Source organism: Pongo pygmaeus, chromosome 16 (assembly GCF_028885625.2).
Source record: "Pongo pygmaeus isolate AG05252 chromosome 16, NHGRI_mPonPyg2-v2.0_pri, whole genome shotgun sequence".
Classification (NCBI taxonomy): Eukaryota; Metazoa; Chordata; class Mammalia; order Primates; family Hominidae; genus Pongo; species Pongo pygmaeus.
In genome coordinates, this window is record NC_072389.2 from 78,803,265 (window position 1) to 78,827,412 (window position 24,148).

Genomic DNA, 24,148 nt, shown 5'->3' on the forward strand with positions numbered 1-24,148 from the left:
TATCTGAAGTCTTCATAAAATTAAAGTGTCCAGAAATTCTCAAAGACTTTTGTAAATGCCAACCAGTCATCAAGGGCCCAAAGCAAACATGAAAAATACAGATCTCTAGGCCACATGTATTAAAAACCTTTGTTTCTTAGAGTCAGGCCTTCTGCCACCAGAGTAGTTATCTCATTGCGCTCTTAATTTACATTTCCCTAATGACTAATGATGTCATTTTCATGTGCTTATTCTATGTTTTCTTTGATGAAATGACTATTCAAAGCTTTTGCCTTTTTTTTTTTTTTTTTTAACTTTGGTTGTTTTCTTAATGAGTTGTAAGAGTTCATTATATATTTTGGGTATTTTTTTTTTTTTATCAGATACATGATTTGGAAATATTTTCTGCTAGTCTGTTGCTTTTCATTTACTTAGTTGTGGGTTGTTTTTTTGTTTGTTTGTTTTTGTTTTGTTTTTTCTGGGTTTTTTTTAGTGCAGAAGTATTTGTTTTTAATAGAATCCAATTTATCAGGGCATACTTTCTTTTATGTCTTGTGCGTTTGGTATAACGTATAAAAATTCTTTGCTAACTCAAGACATGAAGTCTTCTAGAAGTTTAGTTCTTAGATTATGAGATATTTTGTTAATTTTTATATATGGTATGAGTTAATTACTTTTCATGTGGATATATTGTTGTCTCAGCACCAGTTGTTGAAAAGACTGTTCTTCCCACATTGAAATTTCTTGACACCTTGGCCAAAAATCAATTGACCACAAATATAAGGGTTTATTTCTGGACTCTGAATTATCTCATTGATCGATGTGCCTATTCATATGTCTTGATTACTGTAGCTTTACAGTAAATTTTGAAATTAGTAAATTTTGAATTACAGTAAATTTTGAAATTTTGAAATCCTCCAACTTTTTTTGTTCTTTTTGATAATTGATTTGGCTATTCTAGGTCTTTTGCATTTCTTCTAGCATGTTAATAGTTGCCTTATTAACAACTTAGAGTTGTTCAATTCATGAACATGGAATATCTATTTATTTAGATCTTCTTTAATTTCTCTCTGCAATGTGTTGTAGTTTTTTCTCTGTACAAATCTTACACTTCTTTTAGGTTTATTCCTGAGTATCTTAAAATTTATTCCTAGATATTTTTGTTAAATTTATTTCTAAGTATTTTAATTCTTTTTGATGCTATTGTGAGTGGAATTTGTGAATGGAATTGATTTCTTAATTTCATTTTTGGATTGTTCCTAAAATATAGAACTACAGTTGGTTTTCATATCCTCCGACCTTGCTAGCCTTATTAGTTTTAGTTGTTTTTTTGTTTTTTTTTTTTCAGTAAACTCATGAGGGTTTTCTGCATAGATAATTATGTCATTCACACATGAAAATAGTGTTACTTCTTCCCTTCCCATCAGTATTTCCTTTTTCTCTTTTTCTTACCATTTTGCACTGACTAGGACTTTTAGTACTAAGGAATGAGAAACTAATATCCTTGTCTTGTTTCTAATCTTAGGGAAAACGCGTTTAATCTTTCACCATTACATACGGTACTCACTGTAGGCTTTTCAGGTTGAGGAATTTTCCTTCTTTTCCTAGTTTGTTGAGAGTTTTTATCATGAATGGGTGTTTCATTTTGTCAAATGCTTTTTCTGTGTCTAGTGAGATAACTAGTGGTTTTTCTTTTTTCTCTTAATGTGATGTGTTTAATTGATTTTGGAACAATAAACTGTCTTGAATTCCTATGATAAATTCTACTTGGTCATGGCATATAATTTTTTAATGTGTTACCAAATGTGGTTTGCTAACATTTTGGTAAGGAGTTTTATACTATGATCATAAGGGATACTGGTCTGTTGCTTTCTTTTCATGTGTCATGTTTCTTTCTTTTCTTTGTCGGGCTTTGATAACAGAGTAATACTGAACTCACAGGAATGAGTTGGGAAATGTTTCTCCTTCTCTATTTCCTGAAAAAGTTTGTGAAGGATTAGTATTATTTCTCTTTTCAAATATTTGATAACATCCAGCAGTAAAGCCATTTGGACTTCTAATTTTCTTTGTGTAGGAAAATTTTTACTTACTAATTCAGTGTCTCTATTATAGGTCTGTTCAGACTTCATGTTTTTTCTTGATAGATTTGGCAGTTTATGTTCTTCTAAGAATTTTTCCCCTACCTCTAAGATGTCTGATTGGTTGGCAATTTTTTTTTCCAAAATATTCCCTTAAAGCTTTTTTAGTATCTGTAGGGTTGGTAGTATTGTACTATTGTCCCTTCTTTTATTCTTGATTTGAGTAACTTGTGTCTTCTCTTAGTTTCCTAGTCTTCTACCTGAGATAGAAGCTTAGGTAATTCATTTGAGACCTCTCTTCTTTCTGATGTAGGTAAAGCACTACATTTCCCTTAAAGCACCACTCTAGCTGCATCCTGTAATTTTTAATACATTGTGTTTTTATTTTTATAGTGTTAAAAAAAATTGTGTTTTTGAGGCAGAGTCTCACGATCACCCAGGCTGGAGTGCAGTGGCACAATTATGACCCACTGCAGCCTCAACCTCCTGGGTTCAAGTGATCCTCCTGCCTCAGCTTCCCAAGTAGCTGGGACTACAGGTGCACACCAGCATGCCTGGATAATTCTTTGTATTTTTTGTAGAGATGGGGTCTCGCTATGTTGCCCAGGCTGGTCTTAAATTTCTGGGCTCAAGTGATCCACCACTTCAGCCTCCCAAAGTGCTGGGTTTATATAGGCATGAGCCACCATGCCTGGCCCGTTAAAAAATTTTTTTTAAATTTTTCTTATGATTTCTTTTTTGACTCTAGGATTGTTTAAGAGCATGTTCAATTTTCAAATATTTGGGGTTTTCTCAGATTTCTTTTTAATTCTGTCATTTTTTGCTTTCATATTTTGGGGCTTTTTTGTTAGATGTGTATGCATTTATAATTGTTATCTTCAAAGAAGAAATAACATAATTGAATAATAATTGCAGATTTCAATATTCTGTCAAAAACTGCTAAAACAATTAGACAAAGTTAGGAAGGATATAAAATAGTTAAATAACCCTGTCAACCAACTTGACCTAACTGACATTATGAATCTTCATAATCTTCTTTATAAGAAACTGCAGATACAGATTCTTTTCAGGCACACATGGAACAACCTCCAGGATAGACCACATGCTAGAACACAAAACAAGTCTCAATACATTTTAAAAGACCAAGATAATATATAGTGTGTTCTCTGACCACAACAGAATTAAATTAGATATCCACAGTAAGCCTGCTGTTTGTCTGGGGCCTGCTTCCTCTTGCTATAAAAGTAGTAAACAGGTCACGTATGGTAGCTCCTGCCTGTAATCCCAGCACTTTTGAGAGGCCGAAGTGGGTGGATTGCATGAGCTCAGGAGTTCAAGACCAGCCTGGGCAACATGGTGAAACCCCATCTCTACCAAAAGTACAAAAAATTAGCCAGGCGGGGATGTGCATGCCTGTGGTCCTAGCTGCTCAGGAGGCTGAGGTGGGAGGATTGCTTGAGCCTGAGAGGCGGAGGCTGCAGTGAGCCATGATCGTGCCACTGCACTCCAGCCTGGGTGATAGAGCAAGACCCTGCATATGCAGGCATCCATCCTGGCCCCTCCGTATTGCCTTCATTGGACTTTAGGGGCATAGGAAACTGACAAAAACAAACGAGAAATTCCAGCTGCCTCCACTGCCATGAGTAATAAAGTTCTTTGTCTCTGATGCAGCACTTGTATCATCTGCTAGCACCCATGAATCAGTAAAAAGCTAACTTGTTAGCTTATCAATAAGGTAAACTCTCAGATCCTGCTTAGTTCCTGACAGTTTCTTTAGTTCTTAGAATATATTTAAATAGCCACTTTGAAGTCTTTGTTAAATCCAGTATCTGAGGACATTCCAAGAAAGACATTTTGTAATGACTGCCTTTTTTACCCCTTGAGTATGAGTCACACTTTATTTCTTTGCATGTCTCTTCACTTTTGTTGAATATTGGATATTTTGGATAATAAATTGTAGCAACTGTGGATTCTGACTCTTCCTCCCACCCCCTAGCAGTTGTTCTTGTTTTGTTTGTTTAATAACTTGCCTGTACTAAATCTGTGATTTCTGCCTCTCCCAGGGTGTGCAACCACAGATGTTTTTGTTTAGTATTTAGTTTTGATTATCTTTTTATTTGCATTTTCTAAAAGTCTCTGTTTAGATTTTGCCCTGTGTCTGTATAGATTAGTGTTGAACCAAAGATTAGTCAGAAGTTATGCTCAAATACCTCAAGCCAATAAGCCTACCACTTTGAGCTGATGGGTCTTTGTGTGGTTTGGGGAGTGCATTCAAAATCTGGATTATTTTTTAGTTTGCCCAGCCTTTGCTTTCTACCAGGCTCTCTCAGTTGTCTTGTGAACACACACACACAGGTTTCATCTGCCGGGGGTGTGTGAGTGGCTTGGGCCTGCTGCAGTCCCTAGGGTACATACACATGGCCTTCAGTCAACCTAGGATATGTGCAGAGGTTACCAAGCCTTCTCACCACTTTCTCACCTCATGGAATACCTTGTTCCATGGCTAGTCTACCATCCATTGCTTGCCTCAATAAGATACAACCTCAGGCCAGCAGAGCACTGGCCCTTCCTATTCATTTGCCACCAGGATTGCTCCTCTAATTGACAACACTCCATATCAAATGAGCTCTTCTGGCAACAGCAGCAAAGCCACTGGTTTGTAGGGCCTGCTCTAACCTGGTTGAACAATCACTCTAGCAGAGCTAGAGGGGGATGCCTCAGACACTGTGTGTGTGTGAAGTCTGGTAAGTTTCATGGACAGATGCTTCTCAGCTTGTTGTATGTCTTTGGTCAGTTTCCAGTTTTTGACAGTTTTTTTCTGCTTTATAGTTGCTTTGGGGGAAGAGGATTTGTCAGTCTCAAACCATCATGCCAGGAGTCTAAAGTCCCAATCTACATCATCTTGCCATTGATGCTAGTGTAACTTAACTGCCTGTTTGATTCTCTGTGATCACATAAGTTACTTTCTCTTACCTGCTCAGCTAGGATATGGAACAGCAGCAATAGAATCAACCTGGGGAAAGTTCATAGAGAACACTGGGGCCACAGTGGGCATGGATTTTTCCCATGGTTAATTAGGAATGATTTACAATGATCAGGCATTATTTATACTTTTATTCCCTGTATAACTAATAAAACATATTTGCTTTACAAATGGTATATCATTATATAAATCTTATTTATATACACTTTGTGTCAACCAAAGAGATTAAAATATTGCCTTTTGTAATGAGATTCTAGAAACATTGTCTTCATCGTACTCATGTTCTCCCTGAATTTCCTTCCATTTATTAATTCAATAAATATACACTTGGTTATCTAAAGTATACAGAGGCATGTTGAGTGATTCCCAGATGAAGCTGATACATATTTTGTCCTTAAGGAGCTTATAGATTAGTGGAAGTAATACAATGTAAACATGAAAAATGGAAATAGGATGTGCTGGATGCCATTAAAGAGTTATAGATCTGTGCTATGGAAGTTCAGTAGGGTAATTGAGTTTTCCCTATCTAAGTGATTCTGTTATCACTCATTACTCCCATCACCTCATCCTCCCTGCTTGCATTCCCTCCCCAGCTGCTTTCCTACTGAAATCCTTATGTTGTTACTCATTCAAGCTAGTCATAGTAAATAACATGGACGCAGAGCTTCCACATGCACTTTTCTTGTTTGGTATTTGTCTGGTTCATATCAGCTTGGGGTTTAGGTAGGGAGCATTATTATTCCTAATTTACAGATAAGGAAACTGACATCAGAGTGACTTACCCCACCTCGCATGTTAGAAGAGTCAAGTTTTGAACATAGGTCTTTGTACTCGAAGTCCTAGGCTCTTTCCTGTATGCTCTGCTGTCTCTCACACAGCAAACTTTCTCTCCTCTCTAGCCAGTAGATAGTTGGGAAGAATTAAGTTTGATGAGTTGGATCAGAATTGGAAGCAGCTTAGTGTGTTTCTAGATGGAAGAGCGAATTAGACAGCAAAGCAAGACTGTTCAGGCTACTTTTTGAATCACTTCCCAATAAGGGTTTTTAATGACTTTTAATATTACAATAATCAGAGATTCATATTTTCATTTGCATCTCATTTATTCCGTAGGTATTGAATTGTTACTTTAAACAAAGCATATTCAAACCAAATTCATAATCTCCCCCTCAATCTGTTGTCCCTTAACATTTCCTTTCTCTATTAATGACACCTCCAGCTCCACAGTCTCCTAAGCTACTAACTTGGAAGTCTTTGACTCCTTCCTGACCTTTATCTCAGCATCTAATCCTATCGTTTCCAGCCTACCTCATAGGGTTATTGTGTGAGTAAACTGACAAAATATATAAAGACAAACTCTGAAAGCTGTGAATGAGAGGTATTTATTTCCTCTAAGGCAGTGCATCTGTTGATGTGTACAGTACTACAAGGCCTCAGCAACCATTCAGTTAATGTTTTGTAGTGTTGACACTTGCTTTAGTGAAGCATGTGCTTAACATCGGGGCTAAAACTGCATTATCTTACATTCTTATAACAATCTGCACTCTTAAAAGCACTACAAAGGGAGGAGAAAAAAAAGGGAGTGTGAGAGAGAACAAGGCTCTCTTGTGTGATTTGCACAAGAACTGTAAGTCAAGTTTTCAGACTCTGCTTGGCTATATCCGGAGGTCTTTTAAACTGAAAACCAAAGTTGATTTTATTAATACCACTCCACCACTCATTCTCTGTGACCTAGGGCAAGTAATTTAGCAATGTCAGTCTCTACGTATAAGTTAGAGATAATGATTGTACCTATTTTATAGAGCTGCTATAAGGATTGAATGATCTATATAGAGAGCCAGAGTGCCATATATAAGGTATTCAATAAGTGGTAGCTATTGGATTACTCTTCTCCCTCTCCACCTATCTAGAGATTTTAGGTTGGTCCTCCTTTGCCATTTCCCTGAGATAGATGATTTATTTCATGTGGCATATTTATTTAGACTGCATCACATTACACTCTCACAGTTCACAGACATTTCCAGGAGGTTGTTGCTCCACCACTTCATTCAAAACCAGGTTCACGGTTTTCATGTTTTCCTCTCTACGTGTCTCCTACTAATTTCCCTTTTAATATTCGAACATGATTCTGATGAAGTCTTTCAGTTAAAAATTGTGAGATTAAACTTGTACTCTCTAACTCTGAAGTGAAAGAGATTTTAGGTTCAATATTAGGAATAAAATTCTACAATCAGGACTGTTTGTTTTTGTTTTTCATCAGTAGAATGGGCTGCCTCGGAAGTCATGAAGTTACCCATGGCTACCGCTATACAAAAGTGGCTTTTGACTAGCAGCTTTGCCTTGCCACTGCTTCCTTTCTCCCATCCAGTCCTTGAGGTCTGCAAGCTGTTTCAGTATACATCGCAGTGAAGAGTGTAGTAAACAGATTAGCTACCTGACTTGCAATTTTTTGGCTTTGGAATTTTTGGTTCAGGATTTTATACTGTCATAGCTAAATGAATTGACAAAACAGCAAGGTATAACTTAAAATGAAGAAGTTTATCAACCTTCCCCCACAGGATTACCAAATACAGAGGTGCAGGGTTTAATATTAGACTAAAGTTGAAGATGTGGCCCTCAATTCTCCTGCAAAGGAGCTCTGCAGTGAAGTCACAATAGCCATGGGCCTCTGAGCGTAACTAGGGTCATCCATACTATTCCATATGTTAAAGTAGAAGAAAATAGTGAAGTCTTGTCATTTGCAAGACTTTTATGCAAAGTTTGACAGATGTTGCATGCTGCTTTCAGGATTGAGAAAATTACATGGGCACTGCTGTGCCTTCTGTGAGATGTTTTATTCTCAGCTGTCACCCTCCTTGTCCCTTGCCCATAACCATTATAGTGGCCAGGAAGTCTGCTTGCTCTACAGTGATATGTTTTGAATAGTGCCCATTAGTTTTCAGTAGTTACCCTGGCCTGCATGTTAGCCTTCAGTTTAATGGCCTTTTTTATGTTCATTCATTTTATTTTATTTCCCATCGTGGTTTTGTTTATTTCTTTTTTGTTTTTTGTTTTTTCTGTTCTCTTTTTTTAAACCGTCGTGGTTTGCCCTTCATATTCCCCAATGTTTGCACATGACAAGATGTTGCCATCCCAACATTACCTCCCACTTCACTGACCAGTGCCACTACTGACCATCTAGCACCAGCCACAACGGGACCACTGCCTTCAGCTCCTCGGGATGTCGTGGCCTCCCTGGTCTCTACCCGCTTCATCAAATTGACGTGGCGGACACCTGCATCAGATCCTCATGGAGACAACCTTACCTACTCTGTGTTCTACACCAAGGAAGGGATTGCTAGGTAAGTGCCTGTGTGTCTGCAGCCAGTTGGCTGCCTCTTGGTCACGGCAGCCTTGTCATGCTCACCCTGGCTCTTGGTATCTGTACCAATTTTTAGTCCAGAAAATAAGATCACTGAGATGCACCTTCCCTAATTTTAGGTCATTAAATAAACTCCCAAACAGACTAAAGTCCTGGCAGTCTCTCCTTTTCTGGGATGACTTAGGGAGAGGGTAGATACAGCTATTGAGGTGGACGTATTTAAATGTAAGAAGGAGTGCCCTTTTTTTGTAAGATTCAGTCAGTATAAATTATAGAGATTAAGGTAGACTTAATTTATTAAAGTAAACTTAAATGAATATTTGCCACACCCTTATGTGGTGTGGGCTGCGGAGCTCCAGGGGTTCTCCTTGATGAAACAAGAGTAGTTAGTGATGACTTTTCCTAAAATAGCATTTTCATTACTTTCCTCTTCATTTCCACCCCGTCAGGAATTCACATTGCTCATAGGAGAAGATCTGTAATGTCCAGGCTGCTTTGTGCCACAGGCTGGTTTCACTTTATCTGTCCAACTTGTTTTTCCTTTTTCCCCAATGTAACTGACTTTCTAGTGAAACCAGTCTGATCACTATAGCCTTTTTTTCCAGTGTGTCCTCTTCAGTCACTTCCCCTTGCCCCTTTCTCAGCTGAAGGTAAATTCAGTTAATCCTTCTTGGCCCAAGTTAAGCCCCATGAAACTCTCAAAGATCTTTACCCACCTTTTCAGCACATAGAGCATTTCCCTTGTACGTGTATTTGTATCCCTAATATTGGCACTGGATTATGGTAATATGTGATCTTTTACTACCTTAAGCTGTTATTCTTCAATTATGTTATATGTATTTGTGCTGTTTTCCCAACCAGATTATAAACTCTTTGGAAGGAACCATGCCACATGCTGACTGTTCACACATTGCTGATTAGTAAATTCCTTCACTGTGCTCTTCCAACCAGAATAAGAAAGCTAAGATACCTGTTTTAGTAGGAGCCCTAACACATCAGCTAAGGCTTGTATTTCCATCAGCATGCTTATAGTTGATGTATATTGTAGTTAATACCAGACTGGCAAGTTCAGCAAGTGCAGGACCCTTTCTTTAATACTCTCAAGAAGACTAAGTGTCATAATTTAAGACCAATAGATGGGAGTTACCTGAATGCTGTACTGTATGTTTTGAGTTTTACAAGGGTAGAGAAACATAGTTCTATACATAAAAAAGGTAAGACATTCCTACCAAACAGCAAGTTTCAATATCACCATTAAAATATCTTCAATAGACTTTGAAATCTCATTGAAAATCTCATAAGCTTTCACAGAAGGAAGAAACCATTTAGTAATTCTGCGTAATAAGCTTTATTTCTACAATAGGTTTTTTGCTCTTATTGTGCCTTCTACCAGAAATGCATATTCCTCACATGAGTTACATCTAGCTTCTTATCTGTCATCTTTAGATGACATCTCCTCAGGCCTTCCCTGAATACCAACCCAAACTTAGCCCCTTGGTGACTGTCACACAGTGGGGTATCAGAGCCAGCTTGTTCCCAAGCTAATTGTTAAATGCTTGGGAAATTTTGCAAACCTAATGACATGACTTGGCAGCTTGAAATTGGGCACGGTGGGAGTGTTTACAGTGACAAATGCTACAACCAGAGCCAATTGTTAAACATTCACCAGAACGCCACTGCGGTCACATCACCCTGTTTTTTGGTATGTGTGTGGTATTTTTTTGTTTGTTTCGCTTTTAGTTTGGGGTTTTTTTTTTGTTTTTTTTTTTGAGAGCACTTACTACTCTCTGAAATTTTCTCTTTTATTAGCTTATTTATTCTGTCTTGTTCAATAGAGTTCTCCAGCACCTGGAACAGAGCCTGGCATTTAGTAACACTCAGTAAATATTTATTAAGTGAATACATTAATTTCAATCAGTGGAGAAGTAATAGATAATTCAAGTAATCATGTTGAGATTATCCATTTGGTGGGAAAAATAAAAGTTATATTTCTGTCTTAAATTATAGATGGATTAAGAGATAAATATTTTTAAAATCTATAAATATATTAGAAAAAAATATAGAAATGATTTTTAGCATTTGGAGAACAGGAAAGGGCTTTTAAAGGGAGATAGCAAATCCAGAAGCCATAACAGGAAAGAGTAACAAAGTTACAAATTATAAGTAAAAGATATCCCAAGAGACAAATAATACAAGCAGATGATTCATAGTACTGGAAAGCCCATTAGAGTTAAAAAAAGGTTTTCACCATCTCAGGCAATCTTGGAAGCAAAATGATGGGGGTTTTTTTGTTTGCTTTTGTTTGTTTTTGTTTGTTTGTTTGTTTTTGGAGACAAAGTCTCGCTGGGTCACCCAGGCTGGAGTGCAGTGGCACTACCTTGGCTCACTGCAGCCTCCGCTTCCCAGGTTCCAGCGATTCTCCTGCCTCAGCCTCCCAAGTAGCTGTAATTACAGGTGCCTGCCACCATGCCCGGGTAATTTTTGTATTTTTAGTAGAGATGGGGTTTCACTATGTTAGCCAGGCTGGTATCGGACTCCTGACCTCAGGTGATCCACTTCAGCCTCCCAAAGTGCTGGAATTACAGGCATGAGCCACCGTGCGTGGCCAAGTTATCATTTTTCATCTCTAAAGCTGGCAAAAATTTTAAGTTCATAATATCCAGTGTTCAATGAGTTGACAGCTAGGAGGAAAACCACTCTAGGTTATTGGTGGCAGTATAAATTAGAATAGTCTAGGGAAGGTGATTTGGCAGAATTTTAAAATATTTTAAATATAGCCTTCCATCACACTTCTAGGTAACTGTCCTGTAGACATACAGATATATGTATGCATTGGGCCCTCATACAAACAGATTTATTTATAGCATTGTTTGCAAGATTATAAAAGGAGACTATGTAAATATCCACTGATAGAAGAATGGACACATACAATCATGCATCACATAACAACGCTTCAGTCAGACAGACTGTGTATACAATGGTGATCCCATAAGATTATACCACTGTCTTTTTACTATACCTTTTCTGTGTTTAGACACATAGACAGTTGCCATTGTGTTCCCATTGCCTACAGTGTTCAGTACAGTAACATGCTGTGCAGGTTCGTAGCCTGGAAGCACTAGGCTATCCCATACAGCCTAGGTGTGTGGGATATACACCTAGCTATACCATCGAGGTTTGCATAAGTGCATTCTGTGATGTTCACACGATGAAATCACGTGATGCATTTGTCAGAACGTATCCCCGTTGTTAAGCGATGCATGACTGTATGTATACCCGTAAGTATGGTGGCAGCAGTTTTTTTAAATGACCTGTCTATATATTTTGATGTGTATGTAAATGCCTAAAGCAGTGATTCTCAACCAAGGACAGTTTTGCCCCCTCATCCCTCGGGATATTTGGCAATGCCTGGCAATGTTTTTTTTTTTTTTTTTTTGGTTGTCATAGCTGGGATGAGGGAGGTACTTACTGACATCTAGTGGATAGAGGCCAGGGATGCTGATGAACATCCTGCCATGCACAGGACAGTCCCACAACAAAGAATTATCCTGCCCAATGTCTCAGTAGTGCCAAGGTTGAGAAACCCTGGCATGGAGACTGTCTGGTGAGATATGCGTCAATATGTGCCACAGTCAGCTCTCAGGGCAGGACAGGTTTTGACAAAAGAGAAATGAGACTTTTTTTTTTTTTTTAACTATGTGTACTTTTATATTTAAATGTTTTTAATGAGACTCACTTATTTAAATTCTATGATAGATTGTGGGTTGGAGTAAGCAGGCATGATTAGTAAATTAATTTGTAGTTGGAAGAGATACAGAAGTTGAGTTGGCAGGGACAGGTGGGCATGACTAGTGTATGTAAAGGAAGAGGAAGTGCAAGGTAAGGCCATCTGTGTGTATGCTGTGAGAAGGATGCAAAGGCAAGAAAGCTGGCCAAACTGGCCCAGAGCTTTTGGCAGAAATTAGTAAGAGATTAGAATAAAGTGGATGTTAGGAGCCAGATGCTGGAATGCCAGTGAGAATTTGGACATAATCAGATAAGAAGGGACCATTTTCGACTGTTAAGAAAGTTGCACACTGTGATTTTATTAAACAGTACTTTGGGAACGCTACCCAAGATTAAAGGAGAGAAAAAATAGAGTCAGGGAGACAAAATTGGGTAGTAATTATGTTAGCCTAGATACGTGCTAGTTGTCGGCTTGGATGAAGATGAAAGCAGCGACTTGAAGTGGATAGGACAAATTTGGGAAATATTTAAAAGGAAGATTTTGGGAGACCATAATAGTTTTTTGTTGCTTCATTACTTTATGATTTCTGAATAGAGGCAATGAAGGAGAAGTTAATTCTTTTAAGTCATAAGACTATATCCTGGCTAATTGTTACATAACAAAACTTTCTTATTAATCTTATCAGCTTAAATTTTCTCATCTAAAAAACAAAAGTAATATATTTACTTCACAGATGTGTGGTAAGAATTCAATGTGAGAATGTATGCCACTACCTGCATTTACAAGTTCACCCTCTTCCTGCGTTTGAAAATTCAGCCACCAGGTGGCACCATATGCCTTGGTCATGAGCTGTAATTCTTTTGGGTACCTGAGTTGCCAGAGATTTCAGAGGGTCCTTCCTCTCTGCCTTTTCAGCTATGAAAATTTCATCTTTCTTAAAAAAGCAGTACTTTTCTATATTAACCATTAAGTGGGAAGTGGAAAGTAAGGTATTTCTGCTAGTCATAGCACTTTAAAGATGGATTGAAGCCTTAGAGAGCTGTTAGTCTAGTCAAAGGGTTAGCAAACCATGGACCCTGTGCCAAATTGGAGCAGTTATTTATTTTTATGGTCCCGGAGCTAAGAATAGTTTTTACATTTTTAAATAGTTACATTTGAAATGTTACATAGGTAACTATATAATATCCTCCATTTTGCCTCTTGGCCTATAAATATTTACTACCAGGCCCTTTAGGAAAAAGTTTGCCCACCCTGTCTCATTTTTTCGTTTAATACATAAAGAAAGTGAGGCCCAGAAAGCATTAGTGACTTTTCCTCACAAGCTAGTAGCATTGCCAGAACTAGAATTGCATCTCCTAACTTCCAGCCCAGTGCTTTCTTTCTATAAAGTGTGCCTTTTTCTTTCCCTTTTGACTCTTAGCTTTCACATTCTAACCTGAGTCCCACCGTAACCCCACCCACTTAAGAGAATTGTTGTTTCAAATGCTCCTTGAATCTTATCCCAAAACCAAGAGTTTTTTTTCTGCACGGTAACTTGTTTCTGGGACCTCAGACCAGTAGTGTCAGATCACCTATGACTGATCTTTTTTAATGGTAATGCTTCTATAGAAATTTGATGTAGGTATTAGTAACCTTCACTTATTTCTCCCATTTTTTCCCTTTCACATAGAAGCAAACAAAAAATATATATATGATATTAGTATACAAGATTTACATATCAGAAGGCAGATTTTCATTTATTCATTCATTGTATGTTTGTGATGCAGCTTCCCCATGTGAGCATTCTGCTAAGTGCTTCTGTGGTACACGAACATGAATGAGACAGTCTTTTACTTCAGTTTAAAGTAAAATAGTCCCCCTCCTGTGTCTTTCTAGAAGAAAACTTGTTTCAGCTTTTCTGTATAGGGTGAACAAAAGACACCTGATCTGTACTCTCTCAGAGAGCCTTTAGTGTAAAATACAATACAGTTGACTCCCCAGAACTTAACTACTAGTAGCCTACTGTTGACTGGAAGCCTTGGCAATAACATCAACAGTCTATTAGTACATATTTTTATGTTATATGTATTATATACGGTATTCTTGCAGTAAAGTAAGCTAGAGAAAAAAATGTTATTTAAAAAATCATAAGGGACCAGGTGCGGTGGTTCACACCTATAGTCCCAGCACTTTGGGAGGCTGAGGCGGGTGGATTGCCTGAGGCCAAGAGTTTGAGACCAGCCTGGCCAACATGGCAAAACTTTGTCTCTACTAAAAATACAAAAATTAGCCGGGCATGGTGGTGCGCACCTGTAGTGCCAGCTACCCTGGAGGCCAAGGCACGAGAATCCCTTGGACCCAGGAGGTGGAGGCTTCAGTGAGCCAAGATCACACCAGAGCACTCCAGCCTGGGTGACAGAGTGAGACCCTGTCTCAAAACAAACAAAAAATCTTAAGAGAAAATACTTATTTTACATTAAGTGAAAGTAGATCATCCTAAAGGTCTTCACCTTCAGGTTGAGTAGGCTGAAAAGGAGGAAGAAGAAGAAAAGGGGTTGGTCTTATTGTCTCAGGAGTAGCAGAGGCAGAAGAGGTGGAGGAAATGGAAGCAGGGCAGGAAAGGCAGGCGCACTAGGTATAACTTCTGTTGAAAAATATCTGCTTATTCGTGGACCTGCACCAGTTCAAACCTGTCTTGTTCAAGCATCTTCCCTTTAAGACAGGGATCATCCGTGATCAGACCAAGTGTCAGAAACCTTAAATTGTAAGAAATCAGTTGATCCTTCCTTATAAATCCTGTGATTGAGAGATTTAGCTGAAGAGAAAATAGTATTTTTAGGTATCTCAAGTATCTCTGAAAAATAATTTTTGTTACCACAGTATTCTTTTCCAGAGGACCTAGCTGATTATGGAGAAAAAATCCTCTGTAAATATTATGTGGGTACTATTGTTGGATTTTTTTATTAAAATAAAGTAACTTAAAGAACTATACAAAATTACCGAAAAGCACTTCTCTGCAGTGCAAATGCTTACAATCAGACAAATTGGCATTTGGTCATGTAGACCTACACAAATTTTAATCTGCAATTTGAAGGCAAATTATCAGTATTTTAAAGTAAGAATTTTAATTCAATAAATTAGAATAATTTCTTCGATGGAGTAGTCTGAGGCTCTTTAATTACTTTCTCAAGACAGGTATAGCTCTTTCCTCACATGAATGACAGTTCCTAAAAGCCAACTGTTTGTCTAAAACAAATTCCTTCACAATATTTGTTGAAAACTCTTGATTATACAGTCTGGTTTTCATTCTAGTGAGTACAGTAGACTGAGCATGTTTGTGGACCTGTGTTGGTCACACAGACCCCAAGACAGAACCTGGAAGCCACCTTTAGTAAAGAACCTAGATAACTGGTTTTAAGTTTTCATCTCATGATATTAAATACTAGACCACTGGATTTGAGTTGTTTGTGATAAAGTTTGTCAAACATTTCATATCATTTCATATCAGCTTCAAAATCATTAAAGTGTTAATTTTAAGAAATTATAAAAATCAGTATTATAATCAGTTTATTTTATAGACTGGGTTACACTTAGGATTTATTTAAATGTTTAATGTTTTTATTTCTAATTTTAAAAGATGATAACCTCTAGCATTCTTTTTATTGAGAGTCTCTTAGCCAAAATATACACAGCATTCTTTGATATTTTCTGTGAAATATCATTAGGTCATGCCAATATCCACCTTCCATCAATTTCCCTAAAACTCAGTGATTTCTAAAGCCTAGAAAGTTGATGACTAGCTGCCCCATTTGAAATGGCATTGAGAAGAGCCCTGTGTCTTCTCTGAAAGGAAGTTGTGATTATGGTCAGCGATAATCAGTAACATATCAGCAAGAACATCACCGACTTGTCAGATACGTATGCCCTTGCTCTTTTTCCAGTCCCCATCTTCTTTGCACTGTCCTACCCCTAAAAGCTTCATTGTTTGAGAGCTAATTTGACTTAAACTGATAGATTTTTATGTGGAGTGGAAAATGAAACTGTACATTCTGGAAGTATTCCTAATTGATGCTCTCTCTCTCCAAATCCTTCTTTGTCTAAAGGGAACGTGTTGAGAATACCAGTCGCCCAGGAGAGATGCAGGTAACCATTCAAAACCTAATGCCAGCGACCGTGTACATCTTTAGAGTTATGGCTCAAAATAAGCATGGCTCAGGAGAGAGTTCAGCTCCACTGCGAGTAGAAACACAACCTGAGGGTAAGTCTACCTGTCTGTCATCACCCCCTAGAGGTAGACCTCTCTGAAGTTCTACCTTTGTTTAGCCTTGCACATCATAGGGGAGCAGAAGATAACAGTTGCTTACCTTCGGGGTCCTTATGAATTAGGGGAGGCAAAATTAATTTACATCAAAAAACAGCAAATAGGGCTGGGCGTGGTGGCTCATGCCTGTAATCCAAGCACTTTGGGAGGCCGAGGCAAGCAGATCACCTGAGGTCAGGTTTTCTAGACCAGCCTGGCCAACATGGTGAAACCCCATCTCTAATGAAAATACAAAAATTAGCCGGTTATGGTAGTGGTTGCCTGTAATCCCAGCTACTTGGGAGAATAGCTGAGGCAGGAGAATCACCTGAATCCAAGAGGCAGAGGTTGCAGTGAGCTGAGATTGCACCACTGCACTCCAGTCTGGGTGACAGCGTCTCAAAAAAAAAAAAAAAACAGCAAATAGTATAAGACAGTATACTTCCGTTGGTGCTTTTCTACGTGTTCATATTTTACTGACCCTTTAAGACTTAGCTCAGGGCGGGAGGAGCCAAGATGGCCGAATAGGAACAGCTCTGGTCTATAGCTCCCAGCGTGAGCGACGCAGAAGACGGGTGATTTCTGCATTTCCATCTGAGGTACCGTGTTCATCTCACTAGGGAGTGCCAGACAGTGGGCGCAGGTCAGTGGGTGAGTGCACCATACGCCAGCCGAAGCAGGGGCGAGGCATTGCCTCACTCGGGAAGCGCAAGGGGTCAGGGAGTTCTCTTTCCAGGGGTGACAGACGGCACCTGGAAAATCGGGCCACTCCCACCCGAATACTGTGCTTTTCCGACGGGCTTAGGAAACAGTGCCCCAGGAGATTATAGCCCGCACCTGGCTCAGAGGGTCCTACGCCCACGGAGTCTCGCTGATTGCTAGCACAGCAGTCTGAGATCAAACAGCAAGTCGGCAGCGAGGCTGGGGGAGGGGCGCCCGCCATTGCCCAGGCTCGCTTAGGTAAACAAAGCAGCCGGGAAGCTTCAACTGGGTGGAGCCCACCACAGCTCAAGGAGGCCCGCCTGCCTCTGTAGGCTCCACCTCTGGGGGCAGGGCACAGACAAACAAAAAGACAGCAGTAACCTCTGCAGACTTAAATGTCCCTGTCTGACAGCTGTGAGGAGAGCAGTGGTTCTCCCAGCACGCAGCTGGAGATCTGAGAACGGGCTGACTGCCTCCTCAAGTGGGTCCCTGACCCCTGACCCCCGAGCAGCCTAACTGGGAGGCACCCCCCAGCAGGGGCAGACTGACACCTCACACGGCCGGCCAGGTACTCCAACAGACCTGCAGCTGAGGGTCCTGTCTGTTAGAAGGAAAACTAACAGAAAGGACATCCACACCAAAAACCCATCTGTACATCACCATCATCAAAGACCAAAAGTAGATAAAACCACAAAGATGGGGAAAAAACAGAGCAGAAAAACTGGAAACTCTAAAAAGCAGAGTACCTCTCCTCCTCCAAAGGAACGCAGTTCCTCACCAGCAACGGAACAAAGCTGGACGGAGAATGACTCTGACGAGCTGAGAGAAGAAGGCTTCAGACGATCAAATTACTCCGAGCTACGGGAGGATATTCAAACCAAAGGCAAAGAAGTTGAAAACTTTGAAAAAAATTTAGAAGAATGTATAACTAGAATAACCAATACAGAGAAGTGCTTAAAGGAGCTGATGGAGCTGAAAACCAAGGCTCGAGAACTACGTGAAGAATGCAGAAGCCTCAGAAGCCGATGCGATCAAATGGAAGAAAGGGTATCAGCCCTGGAAGATGAAATGAATGAAATGAAGCGAGAAGGGAAGTTTAGAGAAAAAAGAATAAAAAGAAACGAGCAAAGCCTCCAAGAAATATGGGACTATGTGAAAAGACCAAATCTACGTCTGATTGGTGTACCTGAAAGTGACGGGGAGAATGGAACCGAGTTGGAAAACACTCTGCAGGATATTATCCAGGAGAACTTCCCCAATCTAGCAAGGCAGGCCAACATTCAGAGTCAGGAAATACAGAGAACGCCACAAAGATACTCCTCGAGAAGAGCAACTCCAAGACACATAATTGTCAGATTCACCAAAGTTGAAATGAAGGAAAAAATGTTAAGGGCAGCCAGAGAGAAAGGTCGGGTTACCATCAAAGGGAAGCCCATCAGACTAACAGTGGATCTCTCGGCAGAAACCCTACAAGCCAGAAGAGAGTGGGGGCCAATATTCAACATTCTTAAAGGAAAGAATTTTCAACCCAGAGTTTCATATCCAGCCAAACTAAGCTTCATAAGTGAAGGACAAATAAAATACTTTTCAGACAAGCAAATGCTGAGAGATTTTGTCACCACCAGGCCTGCCCTAAAAGAGCTCCTGAAGGAAGCGCTAAACATGGAAAGGCACAACCGGTACCAGCCGCTGCAAAATCATGCCAAAATGTAAAGACCATCGAGACTAGGAAGAGACTGCATCAACTAACGAGCAAAATAACCAGCTAACATCATAATGACAGGATCAAATTCACACATAACAATATTAACTTTAAATGTAAATGGACTAAATGCTCCAATTAAAAGACACAGACTGGCAAATTGGATAAAGACTCAAGACCCATCAGTGTGCTGTATTCAGGAAACCCATCTCACGTGCAGAGACACACATAGGCTCAAAATAAAAGGATGGAGGAAGATCTACCAAGCAAATGGAAAACAAAAAAAGGCAGGGGTTGCAATCCTAGTCTCTGATAAAACAGACTTTAAACCAACGAAGATCAAAAGAGACAAAGAAGGCCATTACATAATGGTAAAGGGATTAATTCAACAAGAAGAGCTAACTATCCTAAATATATATGCACCCAATACAGGAGCACCCAGATTCATAAAGCAAGTCCTGAGTGACCTATAAAGAGACTTAGACTCCCACACATTGATAATGGGAGACTTTAACACCCCACTGTCAACATTAGACAGATCAACGAGACAGAAAGTCAACAAGGATACCCAGGAATTGAACTCAGCTCTGCACCAAGCAGACCTAATAGACATCTACAGAACTCTCCACCCCAAATCAACAGAATATACGTGTTTTTCAGCACCACACCACACCTATTCCAAAATTGACCACATACTTGGAAGTAAAGCTCTCCTCAATAAATGTAAAAGAACAGAAATTATAACAAACTATCTCTCAGATCACAGTGCAATCAAGCTAGAACTCAGGATTAAGAATCTCACTCAAAACCGCTCAACTACATGGAAACTGAACAACCTGCTCCTGAATGACTACTGGGTACATAACGAAATGAAGGCAGAAATAAAGATGTTCTTTGAAACCAACGAGAACCAAGACACAACATACCAGAATCTCTGGGATGCATTCAAAGCAGTGTGTAGAGGGAAATTTATAGCACTAAATGCCCACAAGAGAAAGCAGGAAAGATCCAAAATTGACACCCTAACATCACAATTAAAAGAACTAGAAAAGCAAGAGCAAACACATTCAAAAGCTAGCAGAAGGCAAGAAATAACTAAAATCAGAGCAGAACTGAAGGAAATAGAGACACAAAAAACCCTTCAAAAAATTAATGAATCCAGGAGCTGGTTTTTTGGAAGGATCAACAAAATTGATAGACCGCTAGCAAGATTAATAACGAAAAAAAGAGAGAAGAATCAAATAGATGCAATAAAAAATGATAAAGGGGATATCACCACCGATCCCACAGAAATACAAACTACCATCAGAGAATACTACAAACACCTCTACGCAAATAAACTAGAAAATCTAGAAGAAATGGATAAATTCCTCAACACATACACCCTCCCAAGACTAAACCAGGAAGAAGTTGAATCTCTGAATAGACCAATAACAGGAGCTGAAATTGTGGCAATAATCAATAGCTTACCAACCAAAAAAAGTCCAGGACCAGACGGGTTCACAGCTGAATTCTACCAGAAGTACAAGGAGGAACTGGTACCATTCCTTCTGAAACTATTCCAATCAATAGAAAAAGAGGGAATCCTCCCTAACTCATTTTATGAGGCCAGCATCATCCTGATACCAAAGCCTGGCAGAGACACAACAAAAAAAGAGAATTTTAGACCAATATCCTTGATGAACATTGATGCAAAAATCCTCAATAAAATACTGGCAAACCGAATCCAGCAGCACATCCAAAAGCTTATCCACCATGATCAAGTGGGCTTCATCCCTGGGATGCAAGGCTGGTTCAATATATGCAAATCAATAAATGTAATCCAGCATATAAACAGAACCAAAGACAAAAACCACATGATTATCTCAATAGATGCAGAAAAGGCTTTTGACAAAATTCAACAACCCTTCATGCTAAAAACTCTCAATAAATTAGGTATTGATGGGACGTATCTCAAAATAATAAGAGCTATCTATGACAAACCCACAGCCAATATCATACTGAATGGGCAAAAACTGGAAGCATTCCCTTTGAAAACTGGCACAAGACAGGGATGCCCTCTCTCACCACTTCTATTCAACATAGTGTTGGAAGTTCTGGCCAGGGCAATTAGGCAGGAGAAGGAAATAAAGGGTATTCAATTAGGAAAAGAGGAAGTCAAATTGTCCCTGTTTGCAGATGACATGATTGTATATCTAGAAAACCCCATTGTCTCAGCCCAAAATCTCCTTAAGCTGATAAGCAACTTAAGCAAAGTCTCAGGATACAAAATCAATGTACAAAAATCACAAGCATTCTTATACATCAATAACAGACAAACAGAGAGTCAAATCTTGAGTGAACTCCCATTCACAATTGCTTCAAAGAGAATAAAATACCTAGGAATCCAACTTACAAGGAATGTGAAGGACCTCTTCAGGGAGAACTACAAACCACTGCTCAAGGAAATAAAAGAGGATACAAACAAATGGAAGAACATTCCATGCTCATGGGTAGGAAGAATCAGTATCGTGAAAATGGCCATACTGCCCAAGGTAATTTACAGATTCAATGCCATCCCCATCAAGCTACCAATGACTTTCTTCACAGAATTGGAAAAAACTACTTTAAAGTTCATATGGCACCAAAAAAGAGCCAGCATCGCCAAGTCAATCCTAAGCCAAAAGAACAAAGCTGGAGGCATCACACTACCTGACTTCAAACTATACTACAAGGCTACAGTAACCAAAACAGCATGGTACTGGTACCAAAACAGAGATATAGATCAATGGAACAGAACAGAGCCGTCAGAAATAATGCCACATATCTACAAGTATCTGATCTTTGACAAACCTGACAAAAACAAGAAATGGGGAAAGGATTCCCTATTTAATAAATGGTGCTGGGAAAACTGGCTAGCCATATGTAGAAAGCTGAAACTGGATCCCTTCCTTACACCTTATACAAAAATCAATTCAAGATGGATTAAAGACTTAAATGTTAGACCTAAAACCATAAAAACCCTAGAAGAAAACCTAGGCATTACCATTCAGGACATAGGCATGGGCAAGGACTTCATGTCTAAAACACCAAAAGCAATGGCCACAAAAGCCGAAATTGACAAATGGGATCTAATTAAACTAAAGAGCTTCTGCACAGCAAAAGAAACTACCATCAGAGTGAACAGGCAACCTACAAAATGGGAGAAAATTTTCGCAACCTACTCATCTGACAAAGGGCTAATATCCAGAATCTACAATGAACTCCAACAAATTTACAAGAAAAAAACAAACAACCCCATCAAAAAGTGGGTGAAGGACATGAACAGACACTTCTCAAAAGAAGACATTTATGCAGCCAAAAAACACATGAAAAAATGCTCACCATCACTGGCCATCAGAGAAATGCAAATCAAAACCACAATGAGATACCATCTCACACCAGTTAGAATGGCAATCATTAAAAAGTCAGGAAACAACAGGTGCTGGAGAGGATGTGGAGAAATAGGAACACTTTTACACTGTTGGTGGGACTGTAAACTAGTTCAACCATTGTGGAAGTCAGTGTGGCAATTCCTCAGGGATCTAGAACTAGAAATTCCATTCGACCCAGCCATCCCATTACTGGGTATATACCCAAAGGACTATAAATCATGCTGCTATAAAGACACATGCACACGTATGTTTATTGCAGCATTATTCACAATAGCAAAGACTTGGAACCAACCCAAATGTCCAACAATGGTAGACTGGATTAAGAAAATGTGGCACATATACACCATGGAATACTATGCAGCCATAAAAAAGGATGAGTTCATGTCCTTTGTAGGGACATGGATGAAATTGGAAATCATCATTCTCAGTAAACTATCGCAAGAACAAAAAACCAAACACTGCATATTCTCACTCATAGGTGGGAATTGAACAATGAGAACACATGGACACAGGAAGGGGAACATCACACTTCGGGGACTGTTGTGGGGTGGGGGGAGGGGGGAGGGATAGCATTGGGAGATATACCTAATGCTAGATGACGAGTTAGTGGGTGCAGCGCACCAGCATGGCACATGTATACATATGTAAATTACTTGCACATTGCACACATGTACCATAAAACCTAAAGTATAATAATAATTAAAAAAAAAAAAGACTTAGCTCAGATGCCTTCTAGAATCTTTCCTCTGATTATAATATTGTTATCTCCACAGTTCTAAGATATTTATCACGTTTTTCCTTCAGTTATGATTATGAACTTACCTTGCTGATTTTGTAGCAAAGACAGAGACTTTGTCATCCTTACATTTCCCACAGTGTCTAATGTAATGCCTTGCACATGAAGAAGGTATTTAATAATTGTTCTTAACTGGATTGTCTATCTTTAGGCATACCATGCTCTTTAGAATCTCCTTGAGGCTTTATTTTGGACCTGTGGTCTTTTGTGCTAAATAGAGTTACTTCTAATTACATTTCTAAGATTTTCTGTGACGTGAGTGTCAATTGGGTTTATTTATATTATAAATGTGTTGTATATCTTAAGTTTGGGTTGTAAACTAACCGAAATTACAAGCAGCCAAATCTTAATAAATGCTTTTCCTACTTGAGGCTTTTGTCTAGACTTTTGCCTTCTTTTAACACTAATTACTGTTTTTCCTCATTGTATTCTTTTTTCTTTTTTTTTTTCTTTGAGGTGGAGTTTCGCTCTGTCGCCCAGGCTGGAGTGCAGTGGCGCAGTCTCTGCTCACTGCAGGCTCTGCCTCCTGGGTTCACGCCATTCTCCTGCCTCAGCCTCCCGAGTAGCTGGGACTACAGGTGCCTGCCACCACGCCTGGCTAATTTTTTTTTTTTTTTTAGTAGAGACGGGGTTTCACCGTGTTATCCAGGATGATCTCGATCTCCTGACCTTGTGATCCGCCTGCCTCGGCCTCGCAAAGTGCTGGGATTACAAGCGTGAGCCATCGCGCCCGGCCACCTCAGTGTATTCTTCAGTCTACTTTTATTATTAACAGCATTAGTTTTTCTGTATTAAAAACCTCCAGTAATAATAAAATATTTTACTTTGAGTAGAGAGTATTTTAGATATATTTGTAGAGGCTACTGACCAGGCAGCTGAACAGAGTAAATGACTTTACCAGTGGAACTATAGAAATAATTTAAGAACTTTACCTGACGGGTAGAATAAGTGAAGAAGCTATAGAGCTTCGCTTTCTAATGCTATGGCATATCATTCACCTGTCAAATATTTATTGAGTATCCCCTATACCGGGTAATGTGCAAGATACTGGAGATGCAAGGATGAACAAGCTAGGTCTTCTTCCCTTAAAGAAGGAGCAGGCAAGAGGAGACCTTTCATCATTTCAGTGAC

The 24,148-nt window shown here is 39.2% G+C and overlaps 1 protein-coding gene across 13 annotated transcripts in view; it reads left to right on the forward strand.

Moving 5' to 3' along the window:
- NEO1 (neogenin 1) overlaps window positions 1-24,148 on the forward strand; it is a 254,483-nt gene that overhangs the window by 171,898 nt on the left and 58,437 nt on the right. For 7 of the 13 annotated variants that reach the window (XM_063652736.1, XM_054451559.2, XM_054451565.2 and 4 more), the window contains exons 8-9: window positions 8,159-8,378; window positions 16,208-16,362. In XM_063652736.1, coding sequence (XP_063508806.1) covers window positions 8,159-8,378; window positions 16,208-16,362 — 375 coding nt within the window. The remainder of the gene's footprint in view (window positions 1-8,158; window positions 8,379-16,207; window positions 16,363-24,148) is intronic. The other 6 variants (XM_054451562.2, XM_063652735.1, XM_063652732.1 and 3 more) reach the window with 1 other exon arrangement.